General features: G+C 44.1%; 1 protein-coding gene across 1 annotated transcript in view; it reads left to right on the forward strand.

The window, feature by feature from the left end:
* The window catches only part of mgll (monoglyceride lipase), a 31,511-nt gene extending 9,609 nt beyond the window's left edge, over positions 1-21,902 (forward strand). Inside the window, exons 3-7 of the mRNA XM_030351408.1 lie at positions 1,960-2,096; positions 12,126-12,236; positions 13,547-13,635; positions 15,727-15,961; positions 16,184-21,902. Of these exons, the coding sequence (XP_030207268.1) occupies positions 1,960-2,096; positions 12,126-12,236; positions 13,547-13,635; positions 15,727-15,961; positions 16,184-16,513 (902 nt within the window). The 3' untranslated portion in view covers positions 16,514-21,902. The remainder of the gene's footprint in view (positions 1-1,959; positions 2,097-12,125; positions 12,237-13,546; positions 13,636-15,726; positions 15,962-16,183) is intronic.
* Positions 21,903-23,306: the final 1,404 nt, after the last annotated feature.

Genomic DNA, 23,306 nt, shown 5'->3' on the forward strand with positions numbered 1-23,306 from the left:
GCAATTTTCATCAACAATGTATTTGGATGTTGTTACATTTATGTACAAACTGTTAAACTTGAATTTACAAGACGCTTTTCATTTGTGAGCTTGTTTGCATTTGTGTGTGAAACTGTCTGCATTTATGTGTGGATTTTTGAGACTCTCCTGACGTCGCTAGATTCACAAATGCATTTTTTTTCAACAAGGAACTCTCTGTAGCCAATCAGATGCCTCCCTCGTTTTCAGCCAGTCACATGGCTGCAGTTCCGACCTCTGAGTCCAGCCTCCAAGCCTCCCGGTTCTCTGTCAAATGTCTACTCTATCGGAAAGAACATGGTTTTTTGAATGATCGTACATAACAATCTCTAGGTGGTGAAGAAGTGAATGCTGCGTCACGACACTTTTTCCATCTAATTTCGACTGGGTTTTGGGATTATCGGTGCCGTTAAAGTAGTAAACGGCACCGACGTAAAAACCCAGTCACAGCAGTCATGTGGTTGACTGAAAACGAGGGAGGCATCTGATTGGCTACAGAGACTTCCTTGTTGAAAAAAATGCATTTGTGAATCTAGCGACGTCAGGAGAGTCTCAAAAATCCACACATAAATACAGACCAGTTCCCACACAAATGCAAGTAAGTTCACAAATGAAAAACGTCTTGTAAATACAAGTTTAACAGTTTGTATATAAATGTTACAACATTCAAATACATTGTGATGAAAATTGCAAATATTTTTTTAATTCATATATTTATGGATTTATATTACATTTATTTAAAACAAGGTACATTTGTGTGTGGATTAGAAATGTGTTTGTGAAACTTATTTTTGTTTATGGATTTATTTTACATTTATTACATACCGATATCCATTTATGTGTGCATTGAAATGTATTTGTGGAAGAGAGTAATTTATATATAAATCACAAAATACATTTGTGAATCCTTCTCTGTGCATTCATTATTAATGAGACTGTTCTGACCCCATAGGTCTGAGGTCGCTATGTGTGATCAATATCCCTAGTGTGTGTGTGTATGTGTGTGTGTGTGTGTGCGCGTGCGCGTGCGCGTGTGCGTGTGTGCGTGGTGTCTTTATGCATAATCATTGTACGTATTTTTCCATTTGTTTAGGATCCATCGCGAGGTCAATAGTCAAGTAATGGCTTCATTGCTTTTGGTCCTATTACTATTCAAGGACATGGTTCATGTATCCACCCCAGAACAACAGTGATTTAGGGAGAGGATAATGCATGTGAAACATATACATACAGGAAAATTCAGCCAACGCTCAAATCAAATATCAAATGGTTTTGAGTAAGCCTATGTAGTTGGAGACGCATTTTTTACTGTTCCTTAAATGTGTGTATAATGTCATCTTTGATAAACGTATGCTATTTTCTACAATACTCCCCTGTTTTCTAGTGTCCTCGTCTGGATTCTAGAAATGGGGTTGGTCTTTAATTCATTGGTGATAATGTAGTCTCGAAGACATTGCTAAAGAATCGAAAATGTGCGTGTGCGTGTGCGTGTGCTCACATGTGTGTGTCGGTGTAAGTGTGCGCTGGAGATCAAAGGGAAGCTGGGTGTGGAGGGACAGTGATGGATGGACAATGGCCAGAGTCTGAGAGCCCCCTCGTGTTTTGATTTCAGGGTTGCTACGGTAACCCGCCTCCACCCTCCCCCCATCAATGCGGGGGTAAAGATAACGCACATGCAATGCATTTGGATGGAAATGCATGAAAACACACACACACACACACGTACACACAGATGTACACACACACGTACACACACGTACACACACACACACACACACACGTACACACACACACACACACACTCACGTACACGCGTACACATTAACATTCCTGGCCTCAGTCATGCATTTAATTTACTCTTTGTTGCTTGCAAGCGAAGGTGAACTATATCTCTTTCTCTTTGTGTGTGTGTGTGTGTGTGTGTGTGTGTCTCTCGTCCAGTGGGCCACGGTCAGAGCGAGGGAGATAGGATGATCATCAAGGACTTCCAGGTGTACGTCCGTGACTCTCTGCAGCACATCGACCTGATGAAGGCCCAGCACCCCTCTCTGCCTGTCTTCATCCTGGGCCACTCCATGGTGAGCCTCCCCCTTCCTCCTTCTCCTCCGTAGCTCAAACACTTACCACCAACACAACCTATACCTCATGACCTCAACCATTACCTAAACCATCACCTGTACCATGACCTAAACCATGACCTAAACCATCACCTAAACCATGACCTAAACAATCGCCTGAACCATGACCTCAACCATGACCTCAACCAAGTTCTAAACCATGACCTAAACCATGACCTAAACCATGACCTTAACCATGACCTCAACCATGACCTAACCACCACCTCAACCACGACCTCAACCATGACCTCCACCTATACCTCAACCATGACCTCAACCACTCCCTCAACATGACCTCAACCTCTACCTCAACCATGACCTCAACTGCCACCTGAACCATGACCTCATGGCACACTTTATGAGCTACAACAGTGAGTCAACCCTAGCGTTCGCCATCGAGATTTCAAGCTTTGCTATTTTGTTTGTTGTGGACAGAGTCTGAACGCATCTATGCTAGAACAAAGATGCAATACCAAATATGGAGCTTAGGATTCTCCGGCCAACGCTGTTCTAAGCAAACTATGTTTGACCCCTGTTTGCTGAAAAATGTGTACATTGCAGCGCATTACTACGTCTCTCAGAGAACATCAGTTTCCAAATGATTATCGTTCATATCTTGCGAAAGCTGTAGCTCATAAAGTCGAGGTTTGACTTGATGTTGGTTGGTAGAATGATGACAACATCTGAGTGGAGGTTACCAAGCGTTGTTATTTCATTCGTTGTCATTTGGCACATTTAAAAAGGGAGGGTTTTTCTTTCAATCAAAATGTCCAAACGAAATGCCTCCAAACACCTACACCGACTCATACACATCTGACTCGCTTGCACAATAAGCTTAGCTTTTGTTTAGTATCAGAGCCTTGAAATCGGAAAAGAGGGCAGATTTTGTGCTTTAGAAGACTAGTTGAAACTTCCGTTCCTTATTCCCTGGGCAGAAACCAAGAACAAAAACAAAGTAAGTAGGTCATTCTGAATCCCCACCTGATGGGTTTCAGCACAAGGACAGCACCACATTCTTCATCCTCTTCATCATCACCCAAGCCCCTGCTGCCTGTGACTCACTGTTTCAGCACAATCACAAACAAACGGACACGCAAACAAACAGTATAGGTTTCAATCGGCGTTCATTCCCCGGGCGAATGACTCACGCAGCAGTAATTATAAGTTCCGGCTCCGATCAGCACTGATTGAAACATGAAAGCCGGTTTGGACTCCCTCATTTTTGGCGAGATGCTATGATACGCGTTTGAGTCCTGGGCCTTGGCGCGTAAATGGCAGGAACAGCATGCAACGGTCGTTTTGGTTTCAACCGAGCTTAAAAAGAGAGACCAAAATAGGCGAAAGATATTAAAAAGGAGTAACCACCGTTAAATTTTCGCTGGCCTCCATTCAGCGTTCTACTGTTTCCTAACCCTGGTTTCTACTGTTTCCTAACCCAGCTTTCTACCGTTTACTAACCCTGATTTCAACTGTTTACTAACCCTGCTTTCTGCTCTTTGCTAACTGCTTTATACTGTTAAATAGCCCTGGTTTCTAATGTTAACTAGCCCTGGCTTTCTACTGTTTTCCTAACCCTGCTTTCTACTCTTATTACTAACCCTGCTTTCTACTGTTTACTAACCATGAATTTCGGCTTGTTCAAACCAATGACAGAAAAATACTAAAAGATATACTACTATAAAAAAACCAGCATACAAGTTAATGTTGGTGGAAAAATTGTATATGCTACAAAGAACTCCCCAAAGATGAAATATCTGAAATGGTTGGACTGGTTCTCCCCCCCATGCCATTCATCTAGCTCTCTACCGATGTTGAAAAGTTATCAAACAGTGATAATTAATGCTTGGTGCCTTGGTGGTGCGAGTGTTCAACTGACTTCAGACCTGATAAGCCTTGTTTTGGGCGAACATGTTTGGGCTCAATAGTTTCATTGGTGACTCAAAAAGTCGGCATTGTCGTGAACGCCCGACAGGACTGCATCTCATCCTGTCTTTCTTGGTTCAATAAGGGTTGTCAAAGGGCAATGGAAATACACAAACATCATGCGGTGTGTATTTCCATTGCCCCTTTACCAGACATGGGGGACTCGAGTCACATGACTTGACTCGAGTCAGACTCGAGTCGCAAATTTGAGGACTTGAGACTTGCTTGACAAACACCTGATAAAAGACTCGACTTGACTTTGACTTGGTCTTCATGACTTGAGACTTGACTTAGACTTGAGACAGATGACTCGAAATGACTTTTCTAAAGTTAGATTATAGGTTGGATATGTGATTTGCGATACGCCAGCAGATTTTGAAAAGACGCAACTCAAATGGTCCTACCCCTCTCCTTCAACGCTGACTCTGACTCCACCCATTCCAAGTACATGGACGCGCAATCACACAAGAGCGCGAACACAGATTGCGCGAGAGTGGGCCAGGGCAGGCTAGCTAGGTGGTGTTTAGGGTTTGTATTCTAGCGCTAGGTCCAATGTGGATTAGCTAGTAAACTAGCTCCAGTAGCTACCGCAGGATAACAACAAACAGAAGCTTGCCTCTGGGTCACGAGCTTTGAGTACGTGCACGAAGAGGTCACGCGCGGGGGGAGGGGGAGTGCAGTACGACCGTTTGATTGACGTACTTACTGTCCAATGCACTCCAGTGTTTCTGAAAATCATTGGCAGGAGTTTTTCGAGCCCCTGCCCGTTCACAGATGATTGTTTAATTTTCATGTCAGTAGGCTACTTCTAACTCAGTGGTTTTAAGTGTCTTTTTGTTCAAGGTGGAGGTACGAGTTATAGCAGTCCCTGCATCAAGTGCACCTGTTGAATGGGTGATAATGTGACCGCATCATTCAGAACTCAGTGACAAAGTACTGTCAAATTATTTTTTTTGCAAATGCAATGCATTGTAAGTCGATGTATGTTGCGAGGTAGCAAGATTGCTACCAGCTTTCAGGCTTGTGTATTACTATTTCCCCTTCCTACAGTATGTGTATGTGATATTACTTTTGAAATATTATTTTTTTTCATGTCTGATGCCATGTGTTGCAAATAATATTCTACAACATGTAGGGAGATTGAGTGATTGACTTGAACTGTTGTCGTATACAGCTACCTAGAGGTTATATTTGATTATGTTCATAGGTTGGAGGTAATGATCATAAAAAACATTTTCAAACTATGCAAATAATGGTTTTGGAATGTTTGAATAGTTTAAGTTATTGTTATTGTTAAGACATTGTTATTGTTAATGTTGAAATAAACTCAACTTATGAACCCCTCTCTTTACCGATTTTTAATGTGGAAACTGGGTTAGATCATCAGATTTTTTGTATGACTTGACTTGTGACTTGCTTGACCTGAGCAATGACTTGACTTGTGACTTGCTTGATTCTCACCACAGTGACTTGGGACTTGCTTGAGACTTGAAGGTTATGACTTGAGACTTGCTTGTGACTTGCACATGAATGACTTACCCCCACCTCTGCCCTTTACACACAAAAAAACGGTGTGTGTGTGTGTGTATGTGTGTGTGTGTGTGTGTGTGTGTGTGTGTGTGTGTGTGTGTGTGCGTGTGCGTGTGTGTGTGCCAGGTGTGTTGCGTTGTTCCAGATCGGTAAGCGTGTATGCGTCTATGAGTATAGCATATTGGTATTGTACACGCATGCTTGACTTGGGTTGACTCGGATGGCAGATGGTGATAAGGGGAGAAGGTGTGTGTGTGTGTGTTTGAACATAGACAACCCAACCCCTCTCTATTTTTACTCGTCTGTGCTTTATTATTTTTCTCCACATCAAGACAAACCTAGTCTTTCATGGCCCCCCTCTCCCTTAATTGCCTTCTTCAATCTACTTGGAAGACTGCGTGCGTTTCATGTCCGCTCTCTTTAATCACTTTGTGCCTTAAACAACCTTTCTTCTGCCTCCCTTTCTAAAATCCTCTTCACAGGCTTCCATCCCCAATTTCTTCTTTAAACATGAAAACAAGTCTTGAAAACTAAACTATCTTCTCTCCCACTTTGAACCAGTTCCTTTGCTTCAGAGAACTCTGACATCATCCCCCTGGCACCGTGCTTCTAAGGGCGGGAACACAATGATGATGTGAAGCTCGTTATCTTTGGACATCTTTAAAATGAATTTCCTTCCTGCTCATACTCAGTTTTCCGTGTATTGTTGTTTCACGCTCTATTGTGGTGTAGTTGGCAGTTATCCTTAATATTGTTCTCCCCATCTTTGTTAGGTAGCAAGACCCCATCAGTTTCTTTAGTTGACTTGTGCCTCAAGTGAGGGTTATAGTTTTTGACAATTTATAGCACATTAACCGTTGGCATAATAACAACAGTTTAATCCAGACTCTTATCAACGGCTTTGCATGGCAGTGTTGTTGAGGGTTCTCACTTCCTCCCCAGGCACCCCACTTTCCTGTTTGACTAAGATTATCCCTGGCTTGTCATCACAATGCTCTGTTAAATAGTTTAGTTATTAAACAAGGACACTGGAGCAATAGAAACCATGTGGCTAGTATACACAGGCGCATTTCCATGGACGCTATCCTGTTACGGTAGTGGTGTTTTCGTTTGTTTTTGTTATGCTTCGGTCCCAAAGGAGCAGTTAACCACAAGACCGGAAGATCAATGAGTTATACTGTTTCTACATCCTTAAATGTTTTTCCAGAGTAGAACATTCAAGGCTCTTTTGATATGAAATTAAAAATGTTATTGTAATTTGCTTTTGATTAACGGTCCGCTGGCTCGATGATGATAATAGTGAGCCCAACACGACTTGTGTCTTTAAAAGTGGTTAATTGATGCCACTGGTTGAGGTGACTTGGTTTGTTTTGTTGTGGACTTTGTTTTACTACCTGCTAGCAGGTGACACCACACGCTTTGATGACCTGCTAGTGTTCTTCTCAAAGTAAAAATGTGTCAACTCAATAAACGGTTTATTCGTCACGTAGCCATCTCGACAGCAGACTGCCACTCAACAAGATATGGTCACTTGGTCCACCCGTCCACGATCGAGTGACATGTCTGTTTGCGTTGAGGTTTCCTATTGAAGCTCCAAAGTGTCAAGTTGGTTAACCACATGTCCGGTCTGTTTGCTCCGTGAATGCATAATGAATGGTCTTTCTCCTGGAACAGAACCGTTGGGTGTTTCTTTTATTTATCCCATGATGTTATCTATGGAAAACACCTGCCATTGGCAAAGCGAACCATAACGGTATACCTGACGGGGTGGGTTAGTACATACAGCCTTTTACATGCCTTAATCCTCTGTTTAACCAGTTTTTCCCAAATGGCTTCTATAATAATGGTGATATGAGTTGCACCATTCAAACATTCCTGTTTTACATTTACGCCAGTAGTTTTTCTTTCTCTTTTTCCTAACACATGTTCAGTGAAACTTTGTTCCAACTCTTTGTTTTTCCACACTTAATCCTTTCCACCTGACCTGGCTGGCAGCCCATTTCAGCTATGAAATCAATGTCATCTTCATCCCATTTCTTATTTCAGACAGTATTATTAGTTGCTCTCACGCTATGTTTCTCTCCGTCTCAGAATATATCTCAAACTGTCTCTAACCGTCTGTCTGTCTTTGTGTGTATCTTGCTCTGGCTGGCTCGGTCACTTGTAGTCTCTCTCCCTCTCCCTCTCTGTCTGTCCCTCTCACCTCTCTGTCTGTCTGTCTGTCTGCTGTCTGTCCCTCCGTCCTGTGTGTGTCTCTTGGTCTGGCCGCTCCCTCTCCCCTCTCAGTGGCTATTAGCTGCGTTTTCCCCTCAGCATTCCTCACAGCTCCCCAGGGAACGGGAGGGCCCAGGGCCTCTTTTGTGCTGCTGAAATAAAGTGGGTTGACAAAACGCTGCGCCTCGTAGAGTAGTCAATGCGACGGTATTGAAAGCTGAAACCGATTGATATATGATCTTTGAGATTGCCCCTTTAGGACCACAAAACGTTTATAAACACACAGAAAGGTCAAAGGAAATTCCTTTTCTTGATTTATTGTCCTTGGCCAACGGCCCGGACCCATTTGTATAGTCTTTATGGGAGGACTTTATTGAGCCCTCACATCGAGATCGGGTCAACAGATCTGATTTCATTGATGGTATTTCCAGTTGTGCGCTGTGGGCGTCTTCAGACCCCACACTGGGCGTGAGCTCTGGGCCTGTGTGCGTGACTGAATGTTTTTCCAAAGCAGCATTCTTTGAATTAGGGCTGACCCAAGGAGGAATTTGGGGGAGATGTGTAAACAGTATGATTCATAATGTCTAATCCATCGCCTACCTGCACGCATGTAGGTACCACACACACACACACACCACCACACACACCACCACACCACACCACACCACACCACACAACACACACACACACACACACACAGTTGGACAGCGCCACTATGTTTGCGTTAGACGAGTGCATCCAAATATTTGTAATCATTGAATGATAACGGGGACAAAAGCCAGCCATCAATCAAGTCAGTTGATTCTGAGCTCAGCATCATCTGTTTAATAAAACTTCTCTGTTACCCATCCGGAGAGAAGGAGTGCGCTGCTCCGTGTAGAACAGGACTTGCAGTGCATCAGATCAGCCCTATCTGATCTAATAGGGATACTTGAAGCAACAACATTGGCTTTATCTCACTTTAAAAGTACAAACTTTTAAAGTACACGTTAAAAGTTTTGCCAGACGGATGTGTCTGTTCACAGGGTCGGACTGTACTTTCACCCATGAATCAGTCATGTTCTCAGTTTGTTTAGTGGTAGCCCTTAACATCACAATGTCCTTGTCACAGTGTAGTTACACAATTTGTCACACAACACACTAAAACTAAACCGTAATTCAGTAGTGGTTAAAGTAAAGCTAGATATGCGAAACCAACCCTAAGAGAGCGATGCAGGACCACTATGGGAAGCAGGTGGGTCTTGGATCACCTGAAGGGGTTGTATGAATCCATTTTCCACCTTTTTTCCTCACCTTAACCCCTTGGTTAGGTTCCACAATTGGTGTGACATATTAAATACACGCGGTTACAGCGCTCATTACACAGTACTTACTTATATAATTACCCTGTCACCGGACGCTGTCATGTAAAGGTAACCGGTTGGTATTCTGATTGATTGCTGTGGTTTAACTTTAGTGAACTGTGAATGCCAGTGAGAGTATGCCTTCGTCCCGTTTCGGGTTCTACAAGTTCAACTTTAGGGTCACTATGCTGTTCAATGGGAACATTCAAATGTGAGTCTGTGTGTGTGTGTTTGTGTGCAAACTCATCCAATGCCCTCGATACATACTTCTGAAGGACTCTTTGTCCTCAATCTAACACCCTCCAGTCTCTATCACTCTGTCTCTCCTGTCTCCCCCTCTTCCCTGTCTCCATCTCTGCCTTCCTCACCTCCTCTTCCCTTCAACTTTATTTTCTCATCTTTTGCTTTGACGAACTTAAGCTCAATTAAAATATGCTAATTGACTGCAGGAATGTGTGTGTGTGTGTACTGAACAAAAAAAAACACCCTTGAGCAAAAGTAACAGAGAAAATGGAGAGAGAGCCGCTGAGAAAGAAGGGAAACTGAGAGAGAACTTGCGTTGGTTTGGCTCTTGAAGTGGGATTTCTTGTGGTGGGAAAGGCTGTGTTTGTCATGAGTGCCGCGTCTCTTTTCAGACGCTCACTCGATCCCTGGCTCCTGCCTCATGAATATTCAAATTATAAACTGACAAAGGGTGTGCAGAAACCCAGCGGAAGCGAATTGATCAATTAAGAAAGAGGTTCTCTGTCCCTCTCTCTTGTCTCTGCCAGTGTCTCTGTCTCTCCCTCGATCTGTCTGTCTCTACCTGTTTTTTTTCTTTTCTGTTGTCTCTCTGTCTCTCCCTTCCTCTCTCACACTCTCTCTGTAAACAATTGTCTGTGTCCTACATTATCAGTATATAACTTGGTCATTCTCCAGACTAACATGAATACCAAAAGACTAGTGCATCAACCAGCCTGGAAGAGATGGTATGTTTATGAATATGCAAAAAATCTTTGCTCGGAATCTCTGCCAAAGATAATATCCTGCTCCACACTGTTTGGGTGGAGGGATCTCCTAACCAGCTGTGAAACAGAATGACTGGGATGGAAATCCACACCCTCTTCTGGAATCAACACATAGTCATACTGTTCTCTGCTCCATAACCCCTCACCTAATTCTAGTTTGGGAAAGGCCCTAAGGAAACTGGTATGGCGACAATCATGTGGACTACAAATCTCATGATTTTTATTTCTGACTTCTAAATGGCCTACTAAACACTAAATTAAACTTGTATTATTGATGCAACAGTATATGTCATCATTTGATATGTAATGTATGATATGACATTTCAAACCTCATATCTTTATAATTGTAAAGGAATATTTTCTCATCATTATTTCAATTAGAAAGTCCATATCTTTATTAAATGACTTACATGATTTATTTATTTTATATTATTTTCCACACTGTTTACTGTGGTTTTCCTAACTTTATCACTTAACACTGTGGTTTGCCTGAACCTCTTTTAGATAACTATCCAATGTTAGTAACTATCCAAATCGAACCTTTTACACCTGGCTACCACGCTGCCTGTTCTACAGTGAGCATGTCGTTAGTGCATCTGATACCTTAATGATTTGGTCAAGCCAATGCCACAAACCCCTGGGGACTCAATGTGTGTGTACAAACTCAGTGGTTCTGATACCTTAATGATTTGGTCAAGCAATGCCACAAACCACTAGGACTCAATGTGTGTGTACAACTCAGTGGTTCTGATACCTTAATGATTTGGTCAAGCAATGCCACAAACCACTAGGGACTCAATGTGTGTGTACAAACTCAGTGGTTCTGATACCTTAATGGATTGGTCAAGCAATGCCACAAACCCCTGGGGACTCGATGTGTGTGTACAAACTCGTGGTTCTCAACCAGTCTAGTCTCAGACCCACATGTGAATGAATGCTTTATTGTCATTGCCCATGTCACAAGTACAGAGCAGCGAAATTATTAACAGTTACATCCCGTCCAAGAAACATAAACGACAGTGTGGGGAGACAGGACGGAGGGACTGTCGGGGCGCACGCGCTCCCTCATTATTAGATTAGAAAGGTAAACGAGGGTAAACAAGGGGAAAAAAGGGTAATTCCCAAACTAGGCTCCTCTAAGGGGGCACAGTGTAGGCATTAGCAAAAAAACACCTCAGCACATAAGCAACATATCAAAAAACATCACAAACACATGTGGGAGGGGGGGAAGGGTGCATCTGTCTGCATAACAACCAGGGGAGTGGAGAGATATCAGCCTTCCAGGGCCGTAGTGGGGGAGCCGAATAAAGATAACGACTGCTTTGGGTCAGGCCGACTCTTCAATTTTCGCCTGCCTTAAGTCGTATGTGACCATAGTCATCAAGTTCTGTCCCGTAAATAAGGAATGTATTTACCAAATATTACAGTGTTCAGCAGTGCCATGTCGTTAACTGTTAGAAAAATGGAGCGCAAAAAAAACTGCAAACAAGTGGGTTAAACTCAATAAAGTAAAGCCCAAACATGTAGTAAGCCAAATATGAATGAACATTGAAATTCATTGGCTTCTTTCTAATGATTATGGTCTGCCTAATATGCCCTGCTACCCACTTCAAACTGCCCTTGTGACCCACCAGTTAAAAATCACTGTACTCACTGAAAAAAATAATCTAGATTAAAAGAGAATATTTAGAAATGCTGTGGTAAATATAGTTTATTATGGTTCTTATTATTTAAAAATATGTTTTCCTTTGTCCTGTTTTTCCATGGATGTTTTGAGTTCATCCAAACACACTGGAAGCAGGCTGTCCTCCTCCTTCCCACTGCTCTCCACTGGCCATGGCCTTGAAGCAGTAATGCGTGTGGATAAAGGGGCTCTTGCTCTCGCACAGCATGTTTCTGTTTATGTGACCATATAAGGGAGGCGGACCCTTACTGTTTGTGACTCAAGTGTTTGTCTTTTGGTTTACCACTAGGGCGGGGCCATCTCCATCCTGACAGCAAGTGAGAGAGCCAATGACTTTGCGGGCGTGGTACTGATCTCTCCGCTGGTCCAGATGAACCCGGATTCGGCGACGCCCTTCAAAGTAAACTCTCCATTTACCTTCTAATACTGCATTTTTTTTATGTATCTTCCTTTGTTTTCTCTGAATTATTTCATCATATTCTCCCCTTTCCGTCCTGTCCATGGTCCATTTGGCTTCTCTTCTTCATGGTTTTATTTAAACAGCTGAAACACAACGCATCAGTTGACTCTTACAATATGTCCTCAGATGCGTTGGTTTTCCTTCTCTCTACTGACTTTCCTTTTATTTTCATGGTTTGTTGCTGGAAGATCCTACGCTCTCCACATTCTCCTACACTTCTATACTCTCTGGTCTTGTCTCATCTCATCTCATTTTCGTCCGCTTATCGGGGTCGGGTCGCGGTGGGAGCAGCTCAAGCAGGGGGCCCCAGGACTTTCCCGGGCCACATGTGACCAGCTCTGACGGGGGGATCCCGAGGCGTTCCCAGGCCAGTGTTGAGATATAATCTCTCCACCTAGTCCTGGGTCTTCCCCGAGGTCTCCTCCCCCACTGGACGTGCCTGAAACACCTCCCAAGGAAGGCGCCCAGTGGGCATCCTTACCAGATGCCCGAACCACCTCAGCTGACTCCTTTCTAAGTTAAAGGAGCAGCGGCTCTAATCCGAGTTCCTCATGGGTGGCTGAGCTTCTCACCCTATCCCTAAGGGAGACGCCAGCCACCCTTCTGAGAAAGCTCATCTCGGCCGCTTGTACCCGCGATCTCGTCCTTTCGGTCATCACCAGCCCTCATGACCATAGGTGAGGATAGGAACGAAGATCGACCGGTAGATCGAGAGCTTTGCCTTGCGGCTCAGCTCTCTTTTCGTAACAACGGTGCGGTAAAGCGAACGCAATACCGCCCCCCGCTGCTCCGATTCTCCGGCCAATCTCACTCTCCATAGTACCCTTACTCGCGAACAAGACCCCGAGGTACTTGAACTCCTTCACTTGGGCTAAGGAATCATTTCCTGTTTCTCTGGTCTTGTGCTTTCTTATATTCGCTCGTCTTTCTTTTTTTCTCCTCTCCTTTCCTCTTTTCTCTACTTAACTCCTCTCCTCCTCTCATATATTTTATTTTCCTTACCCTTCTCTCCCTCTTTGCTCTCTTCATGTTCTCCTCCTCTCCTATGTTCTCTTCTCTGCTCCTTTTTCCTCCTCTCCTTTCCTCTCTTTTCTCTCTTCTCCCCTCTGCTGGTCTCCTCTTAATCTCTCCACTTCACTCCTCTTCTCCTGTATTCCTCTCCTCTCCTCTCTTCTCCTCCTCCTCTCCCCTACGACCGTCTTCTCTCCTCATTTTCCTTTCTAAGCGGTTGTGTTTCTGTTCCCCTTCAGGTGTTTGTGGCCAAGGTGATGAACCAGTTGGCCCCCAGCCTCCCTCTGGGCTCCATCCAGTCCAATTGGATCTCACGGGACCACAAAAGGTGAGACTCTGCCGTGTGTGTGTGTGTGTGTGTGTGTGTGTGTGTGTGTGTGTGTGTGTGTGTGTGTGTGTGTGTGTGTTGTGTGTGTGTGTGTGTGTGTGTGTGTGTGTGTGTGTGTGTGTGTGCTCAGGGGTTCAAACAATATTAATGTAAATGACAAGCTTTTTCAGGTTGTAATTTACATTTTCATTTTCCCAAACAACCTTTGGAAAATCTAGAGGCAATGTTTAAAATGTAACCTTTGTGCCTGTTAACCTTTTCAAAATGCAAAAATGTGTAGGGTGGAAAAATGTGTTTGCCTGTCCGCAAAGAGTGATTGGGTTGGTTGGAGAGGTGTAACGGTACACAAAAGTCATGGTTCGGTAATAGGTATGTACCTCGGTTTTTAAGTCACGGTACGGTTAATAGTTAAGAGGGGAAAATTAAAAAAAAAGCCTGCTTGTTTCTCAACCCGTAGATAAGCAGCAATGAAAACACCAATAAACTTGGTTATGGCATTTGCATCTCTGAATTCCCAGACAGGGCGTTGTTGAAATAGTGTTGTGAGCTCATGTTTTTTTTCAAAGCAACGGTGATAGTAACGCCTGGATGGTGCCTTTTTCAAAAGCGTATGCATGTTAAAGTGCTGTACGTAGACACAGAGAGCCCTCTCCATAGCTGGAGGAGCCTGTCCGGGGACCCTCTCCGTAGCTTACGTGCGCATCCAATATTTTTTAACTATTGCCATGAACCTATTGGTCGACACAACGGAGACGACAAGGGCTGTGGTCCTCTAACAAAATCATTTCCCTGAATCACTCTCCGGTTTGATTTTGCACCTTACTTACTTTGTCCATTGTTTAGTTTGCACCTTAAGGACCAATAAACCCCCAAATAAGATTTGAAGAGCTTTGGAAGTTTATTTGCAACACTGCTTACATGGTTTGTAGACAACATATAAGATACATCGGGCGGCGAATTGCATTGCGTATCCGACATCCCGACGGAGAGTTGCTGAGCGGATTACGGAGTCGGAGACGAATACTTTGGCTTAACGGTCCGGGCGGAACTCCGACTTTCAAGTTTTAAATTCCGCATCGCGAAACAAGCCTTTACATTCGCCATATTAACGCTATGTACGCCACATTTACGAACCGCGGTACACCTCTGTAACCGCACCGAAGTGCCTGTACCGTGACGGTTCGGTACAAATACGTGTACCGTTACACCCCTAGTTTGCTGTGATCAGGGCCCGGGGCCTCTCACGCTCACTCTACATGTTTGTGTTCCCGTCTTCCAGCATTCCCCATCGTACACAAACGCCGCCCCACACGCCCCACACCTCACACACACCTCACACACACCTCACACACACCTCACACACACCTCACACACTGAAGCGAGGTGGCTACTGCCTGGGCTCAGTGTTGCGGTGTCACCGCTGTGTCTCTGGAGCAAGGGTGAGCGTGACGTGGTGACTGCAGTTCCCATACTGCTCAACAGCTTGTGCTTGGATCTGCTAAAGGAAGCCGGCTGAGCCCCAGGGGGTCGTGTGACACAAGCCTCCCCAGCCTTAATGTCTCCCCGCTTTGACTCTGCCTCCTGCTGTCGGCCTCCCTCCAAACACTTTACGTTTAAAAGGACGGGACCCCGGAAGGTTCCACGCTCCTCCTTTGTTGTTTAAAAAATACAGCCCCCCCATTGTGTGCCTGACACGATTGTACAAAGCAGTACGTCGCGCTCTGCCCAAGTTTAGTCAAGCTTCCTTGCGCCTTATTTCCATCACAAGGCTGTCGGAGCGCGTCGGTTCGTTTCGGCGCGTGTGCGCGTGTGTGTGTTTAATCCCTGGTGTCCATTTTAATTGATTGGTCTTAACTAAAACGGTTGGCACTTTCAACACTTTTTTTATGCAAATTGGTTCTGCTCCACGCTCAGGTACGCTCGCTCTCTCCCCTCGCACACACATCGGCTGCTCCTCAGATACGGCTCTCTCTCCTCTCTCTCCCTCTCGCTCTCTCGCCCCCCCCCTCCCCCCCCCCCCCTCTAACTCGTCTCCTCGTTATCTCCCCTCCTCCTCCTCCTCCTCCTCCTCCCTCCACCACCTCTTGTTAGGTGGAGGCGTACGACCAGGACGCCGCTCAACTACCACGGCGGGCTGCGCGTGTCGTTCGCCATGCAGCTGATGGGGGCGGTGGAGCGCATCCAGCGGGTGATCCCGGCCATCGCCTGGCCCTTCCTGCTGCTCCAGGGGGACACCGACAAGCTGTGCGACATCAGCGGCGCCCGGCTGATGTTCGAGCAGGCGGCGAGCGCCGACAAGAAGCTCAAGGTACAGGAGGGGCCGGGGGTTCACTGTGTTTTTAGAGGTTAGGTTTGTCTTTTGGAATTGTGGTGATAAATTGATGTTGAGTTGCATTAAATCAAACTATGTTTGACGGAATTTATTTGTACCGCTAAGAGTGCTATTCTCCACCCATTGGCATCGAAAAAAAAAAAATCCCTCCCCTTGTTTCTCACCCTCTCTCTCACATGTCGTCATCTTCATCATTCCCCCAGGTTTATGAGGGAGCCCTACCACGCTCTTCATCACGAGCTACCAGAGGTTTCCGAGTCGGTCCTCAAGGAATTAACGTCATGGTTTAACAGAGCGACTGTCCACCTCCCCAATAAGAATCCTAGGCTCCACCCACTGTACCCAGCCTCAGCCCGACAAAGCCCCCTAGGCTCCACCCACTGTACCCAGCCTCAGCTCTACAAAGCCCCTAGGCTCCACCCACTGTATCCAGCCTCAGCCCCGACAAAGCCCCCTAGGCTCCACCCACTGTATCCAGCCTCAGCTCTACAAAGCCCCCTAGGCTCCACCCACTGTACCCAGCCTCAGCCCGACAAAGCCCCCTAGGCTCCACCCACTGTATCCAGCCTCAGCCCGACAAAGCCCCCTAGGCTCCACCCACTGTACCCAGCCTCAGCCCTACAAAGCCCCCTAGGCTCCACCCACTGTACCCAGCCTCAGCCCTACAAAGCCCCTAGGCTCCACCCACTGTACCCAGCCTCAGCCCTACAAAGCCCCCTAGGCTCCACCCACTGTACCCAGCCTCAGCCCTACAAAGCCCCCTAGGCTCCACCCACTGTACCCAGCCTCAGCCCTACAAAGCCCCCTAGGCTCCACCCACTGTACCCAGCCTCAGTCCTACAAAGCCCCCTAGGCTCCACCCACTGTACCCAGCCTCAGCCCAACAAAGCCTCCTAAGCTCCGCCCACTATCCAGCCTCAACCCTACGGTAAATAAGAATTGACTCCGCCCACTATTGCTCAACAGCCAGCCTACCACTGAAGGACACTTCAAACCACTGACTCAAGCCCATCGCAAGACCTCAACCACGTCACTAGGGGTCAACCCCAAACAGCAGAGGCGGCCTAAAGCTCAGGCTGACTCCGCCCACTATCCTGACCGCAACCCTAGAGCACAGACTTGCAGACTCCTCCAGCACTGATGGCTCAATGCACTTCAGTTTTTTCCCCAGGCTTTCCGGGCCAAGGTCCTGCCTCTCGCAGTCACCCGCCCCCGGCCCCAAGCCCAGCGTGCCCTCCGTGTTGTTCCGCCGTCCCACACTGTTTTTACTAGTCTATCGGGAAAACCACCAAGAAAACATCTGTGTTGGGGCCCCACTTGCATAGCTGAGGATAATCTAGCAAAGATGGGTCTCTGCTGAGAGATAAAATAACAGTTTACAACATGGCATTGATCTATGTCTACGGTTAATATTATTTTTTATTATGTGTTGTTGTCCCCAGAAGGCTTTTATTTTGATGGACTAGCATATTATGAAGTGACTGACACCCCAACACCTGGCATCCATAGCACTACTCTGGTCACGAAGGTCGAGGGGGAATTCAATTAATTAAAAAACATTACAGCATCTAACAACTTCCCTCCCGCTCTCTCCTATAAATATTGATCTTTCCGTCAATATTCACTCACCACAGCATGGAGGGTCAGGGAGCCAAATGCCTCACACACACCCCCCCGTGACCCTTGACCTTGGCAGGGTCACGGCCGAGAGCAATAATAGAGGATGACCCCAGATGTCATTTGCTCTTTATTAAGGCAGTGAAGACGGCATCTGTGGCCCAGCCTGAAGACAAGTGAAGTCGTCTTCAGTGTCTTATTGATGATCATCTTAGTTTACACATCTTCCCCTCAGGCCTCGTTCATTTAGTGTTTATTTTCTTCTGTCTTTTACCCTGCCGTTTCTGGCATGCAATTTCTTTGGCGTGTCTCTGACCTTGGTTGGGTGGTTGGTATCCCATCCCTTTGCCCCAGTGTTGTTATTTACAACCCTGTCTTTTTCGCAGCTGGTCTTGCCTCTTGCAAGCTGTAGTCTCAGACTGATCCAGCTAACGTCCTGCATTCCACGAGTTGTCTGACCTGATTCGACCTCGGATCATGAGGTGTGGGGGGGGGGGGGGGGGGGGACGCTCACATTGCGCAACATTTTCCCCGTAGGGATCAGAGATCATGGTATGGATTCTATTGATACTTGGGTTATGGTTTGTTTTCCAAAGTACCTTAATTAAGGACTCCCTTGGCCACGAGCACATTTGAGATGTTTTAAGTTCAGTCGAAATAGATCACTAACAACTGTTGGACTGTTCTACTTTCTTTACCTCCGTACTACAACGAATTGCAGCAGGAATTCTGGGCTTCACTCCTTACGGTATCCATGGTGAACCTTCCCATGCGTTGCCACTGAAACATCCTTTTTCTTTCCGCTTTTTTTTTTATTCCCATATTTTAAGTTACCCAAGGTAGCACGTTTATTGAACAATACATCCTCTCTTTCTTTAAGCACTATATATTTTTCATTGCTTTTCAACTATTTTTCAAATCCCTCTATTGTGTCTTCTTCTGTTGTAGCCCTGTATTCATATTTCTCCTCTGACCGTGTCAGGAACCAGGGTGTCTTGTAGTTCATTTTTTTATTGTCTCAACCCTTTCATACTGCACAGAAGTCGCAGGTCCCAATTCCCCCCCCCCAAGTTGCCGTGGAGACAAGCAGGCATTGTTCTGCCTTCACAGAGGCTGTTGTTTCTATTCCATTGTCGTGGTGCCATAATGGCCCCACACCGCCCCCAGTGGTCAATTATCACCACTGCAGGAAGGTTCGAAATTTGAAGAGATGTCATTTGTTCGAGACAACTACCCACAGCTCAGACAATTCCACTGGGACATATTCCAAGAGTCCACTGGGAAACACTTGACAATCCACATTGTTATACTCGACTGTTATGGGTGCGTGGGCCGCGCGGCGGTAGGGTGTGCGTTGTTATATGTGCACCACCTGTGATGTCACACGTACAAATCGAGCCGCCGTGATTAGCATCGGACGGCAGTGGCGAGAGAGAGAGAGAGAAGAGGGGAGGAGTGAGCGAGAGGCTGACCTCTTTCCGTAACCATGGCAGCACCTTTTTGAAGGCAAACTTGAGGAGTATGTGTTCGTTAACGACCCAGATCAGGTCTGGGCAGCAGCCAACGGTGTCGTTCCCTTGTTCTAAAGGCTCAAAGGGAAAAGGGGAAACCCACACATGGATGAACAAGCAAACAACCATGTGTACTAGCATCCATATCGCACTCGCTCTCTCTCCGCTCCGTTTCACCAGGAAACAATTTCAGAATGATTGGTGATTGCAGGTGTATTTAGATCTATCTTTATTTCCTGAGAGTTTATGGCCCATACCCTTTTACGGCTGCTCTTTGAGGTCATTATGGCCTGATATATCTTTGTTTTATTATTCAAGATCATACACCCGTACAACATAGTCAGACATACATTAATATATACATTATACATCTCGTTTATAAATGGGTATGTCAGAGGAGGTTTTTTTATATTCTGTAAATAACATAGGAGGACATGGGTAGGAGAAGACGCCGATTTTTTTTAAAGGCAAAGCCACAACACAAAGAAACATTACATCTAATTGGTCCAAGGGTTAAAATCTTTCTATCAAGTGTCACGTAATTAGACAGCAGGTTTGAAGACAGCAATATTCTTTAATATTAAAAAAAAGGAAGAATTGAACTTTACACAAAGACTGTTTCCTCTGTGAGCTGTTGCATGTGAAATAGTGGTTTGAAAACCTTAGCCATGTAGCTCTTTCGTGTTTGACTTTAGTTTTCCCTATAACGTATAAGGAAATTACACTTAACCTGAGCGAGACAGGTTGCGGTGGTTGGTCCTCAGGCAAAATACATATTAAAGACCAATAGAACTGTTCAAACCTGCACTCTGTAGCTTTCCTACTGCAGCTACTGACTAGAACTCTCACTACAACACAAACCACTAGATGGTGCTAAATGGGTAAACGTACATAGTGCAGGTTTAACTTTGGAAAAGATAGGACCACATTAGTGAAAATAATGGTTTGATGTGTCAAGCTCTGAAGCACAGGGCTTTCTATCAGTTTAGCTTCTGGGATAATCATCAATTAATAAAGCTATAATGTATATAGATCATTACTTTTTTTTTTAAAACAAAGCAACAAAGAAAACGTGTATTTGATTTGAAATTCTTCAGTATGTAGTATTTTAGAGATTGAGGTTTTTTAATTTTTACTGTATCCACTACTGTCAAGGAATAACACTGTAGGACAGCAAATAAGTCGTATTGTTCATACATCTTGAAATTGATATTAATGTGGGTATATATTGCTGTTATTTCTGAACAACATAGATAACCCTATTTATACAGACGTGACTTGTGCATTTTACTTCAATGAAATACGGCATGCAAAGGCACTTTTTATATCTAATGCAGTTAACTAATTAGGTATTGTTTTACATTGGGTGCACTTTGAATGAACTATTGTAAGTTCAAATAGGTAGAAATGTAAAATGGTTTATGTGTTTAAAACAATTTAGAGGCGTTTTAAGAGTCTCTGTTATGATTCCTCACAGACTGTATTTCTGCTCATCTGTCAATGTGTCGTGTTCATTCAGATGTGGTCTCGTCTCGTCTGTTTCTGAAAAACGTTGGTCTTCAGTCTCAATTTGCATTGCTTAAAAAGAATGAGTTTGTGTTTATGCTTTTCTATCTAAACAAATTATGGATCTCAAAGAAAGTTGGAACAACTGACCTACTTGTGAGGTGATTTTGTTTCTATTCTCGTTTTGCAGTTCTCCTTTGAACCATTGTCTGGAGGTCCCCACAACCACAGTGAAATGAATACTTAGTAATGTAATGCCACTGGAAATATGTTTTAGTGTTTTGTTGAAGGAATGTTGATCTTTTTTCCTAGAAATATGTCACATGTTTGCATATTTCCTTGTGCCTTATATTCCGTTCCAAGGACTATTGCGTGTTAGTTTTGGCAAAGCAATGGTCATAATGTAAATGGTTATGCATCTTATGCACTTGTGCATAAGATGTTGTTTCTGCCTCTCCGTCTCTGTGGTTTTCATGAGAGGCTGTCTGTTGCCCGACTTTTAGTTTGGATGTTGTTTCCACAGTCTTGGAATGAAAGCCGTCTGCTATTTTCCTAGCCAAGACTTCTGCCATACAATTAGCTCTGGAGAATGATTTTTTTCTGGAGTCTATTGAGATATATTCTTGAAGGATGGAATCTGAAGGATTGATTTGTACAGAGTTCCAAAAGGCATGTTTATTAAATCCTGTAGGTCTGTTGAAGGTGTTAATACAATGTGATCGGTGGCATCATATGCATCCATCCAAACCACTTTTGATTGATTCTCTTGACTTCCGTGCAATGTTTTCTCTCTCTTTCTGAATGTATGCGTAGGTTTGGTCCTCACTTTTTTCTTTAAGAAAAGGCCTATGTTTTATTTCCAGTATTGTTAGAAATGTGACATTTTGTAAGAACATCTATTTTGTGAAGACAATAGGATATTGGGTCCATTGAAGATTAAGCAGAAAACTAATATTTATTTGAGAAAATTATGTTTAATTCAGCCAAAGAATTTGAAATAGCTCTTCAAAACAAATGTTGACTTAAAAGGAGAGCAAGTGAATAAAAAGCAACTGTGAATGTCTATATATATCCATATGTCTAGATATCCTGTCAATATGTTTCATTTGTGGGTTCTGCATTTATATGTAACATCCTGTCCTTTCTGTAAATGTAACCTCTTTTTGTAACTAACTAAATACTGTTACATAAAAATGGTATATATTATAACTCAAATTAAATGACTTCTGAATAAGTGGAATTGAAGGTCTTGCTCCGAAATGTAAGGTATTGCTCTAGAAATAAACTATATCACTGTTTAATTGCTGTCTTATTCAATGAACTTCACAGATTTTAAGTTCTTGGAACTATAGAAAGTGAATCCGATTTTCAGTATGTAAGATAAATACACCTAGAATTGAACTGCAGAAAAAAACATGGAAGCCTATCAAACTACCTCACACACCACACAGGTCCTATTCGTTTCTGTGGGAAGCCAAAATTACAGCAGGTTAGGTCACGGTGCAGCATAGACCAGCGGGTTAGAGGCAGGTTTTCTTGTGTCTGTGACAAAATGCAGATGTAGGTGGTTGCTTCTCTAACTGATGAATTGGTTGCTGTGGAGATTCACCTGTCGCTGTCCGTGAGCCAGTAGGGGGCAGCATTAGGCCTATATCACATATTTCCATTCACAACTACATCGTTTCTGTGATTTTTGATTCCGCATTTCATATGAATGCAATGCTGTGTATGAATTGTGTGTATGAATTAAAGCATTAATGAATGGATAGATGAATTACTATAATGTATTATTTTACCATTTAGAAAATTCGAAATTTATTGTAGGCTATATGTCTTTCATCGTCCTAAAGAAGTCTCCACAGCAAATACAACATTATCATCACTGAAAGGGCTGATGGAGTATCTGTATTCAACATATTAATTTCCCCTCTCTTCAGTGCACTATTAGGTCTGTCCATTTTCCCTCTCGCTCTCTTTCCGTTCTGATTTCTAATGCCTCTAAAAATGTAGAATGTAGGCAATTAATTATCTTTGATCCAATCGAGAATACACCGACAGCGTCTCCCAGAGGACCGATTAAAGAACACCAGGGAACGAGGCCTCGTAGCGACACGTATATTTTATATGTTTTGAGTCTGGAGCTCTCTCGGGAAAACTGAGATAGGTCTACATTATTTCTAAAGATCCGATATCCTTATCGTCTGCTTGAGAAATGACGATAAAACCAATTTGAGGCCTACCAATTGGTTCAATCCACTTCTGATGATACTGCGTTGTTGTCCTTTGCTGTAGGCTAACCATTTTTTTATGTTAAATAAAGTAGACCAATGGTATGTTAATATTTCCCTGAATTGGCTATGACATATCGTGTCTCACAAAGGCATTCATGAGATATCAGCTGTTTCTATAACGTGTAGACGCTATGCGCTCTTCTACCAGAAGGGGGAGACTCGAGGCCAGTGTTTGACTGCTGTCGGTTGGCTTGAAGGAGCGCCTGAGCCAATTACAAAGTAGTTCTAGGAATTACATCTGGGCTCCCCCGTGACCATAGCAACGGCTTTAACCCGTCGCACAGAAGTAAAGGAGGGCAATGGGATAGCATAACGCCGGTATACTGAGTGCGTCTAGGTGCATGAAGGTAATTAGCGAAGCACCCAAGAAAAGCTGGATATAGATCTATGAGCAGGGAGAGGCTTTCCCTTTAG

The sequence above is a fragment of the Gadus morhua genome, chromosome 1, assembly GCF_902167405.1.
Source record: "Gadus morhua chromosome 1, gadMor3.0, whole genome shotgun sequence".
In the NCBI taxonomy this organism is placed as follows: domain Eukaryota; kingdom Metazoa; phylum Chordata; class Actinopteri; order Gadiformes; family Gadidae; genus Gadus; species Gadus morhua.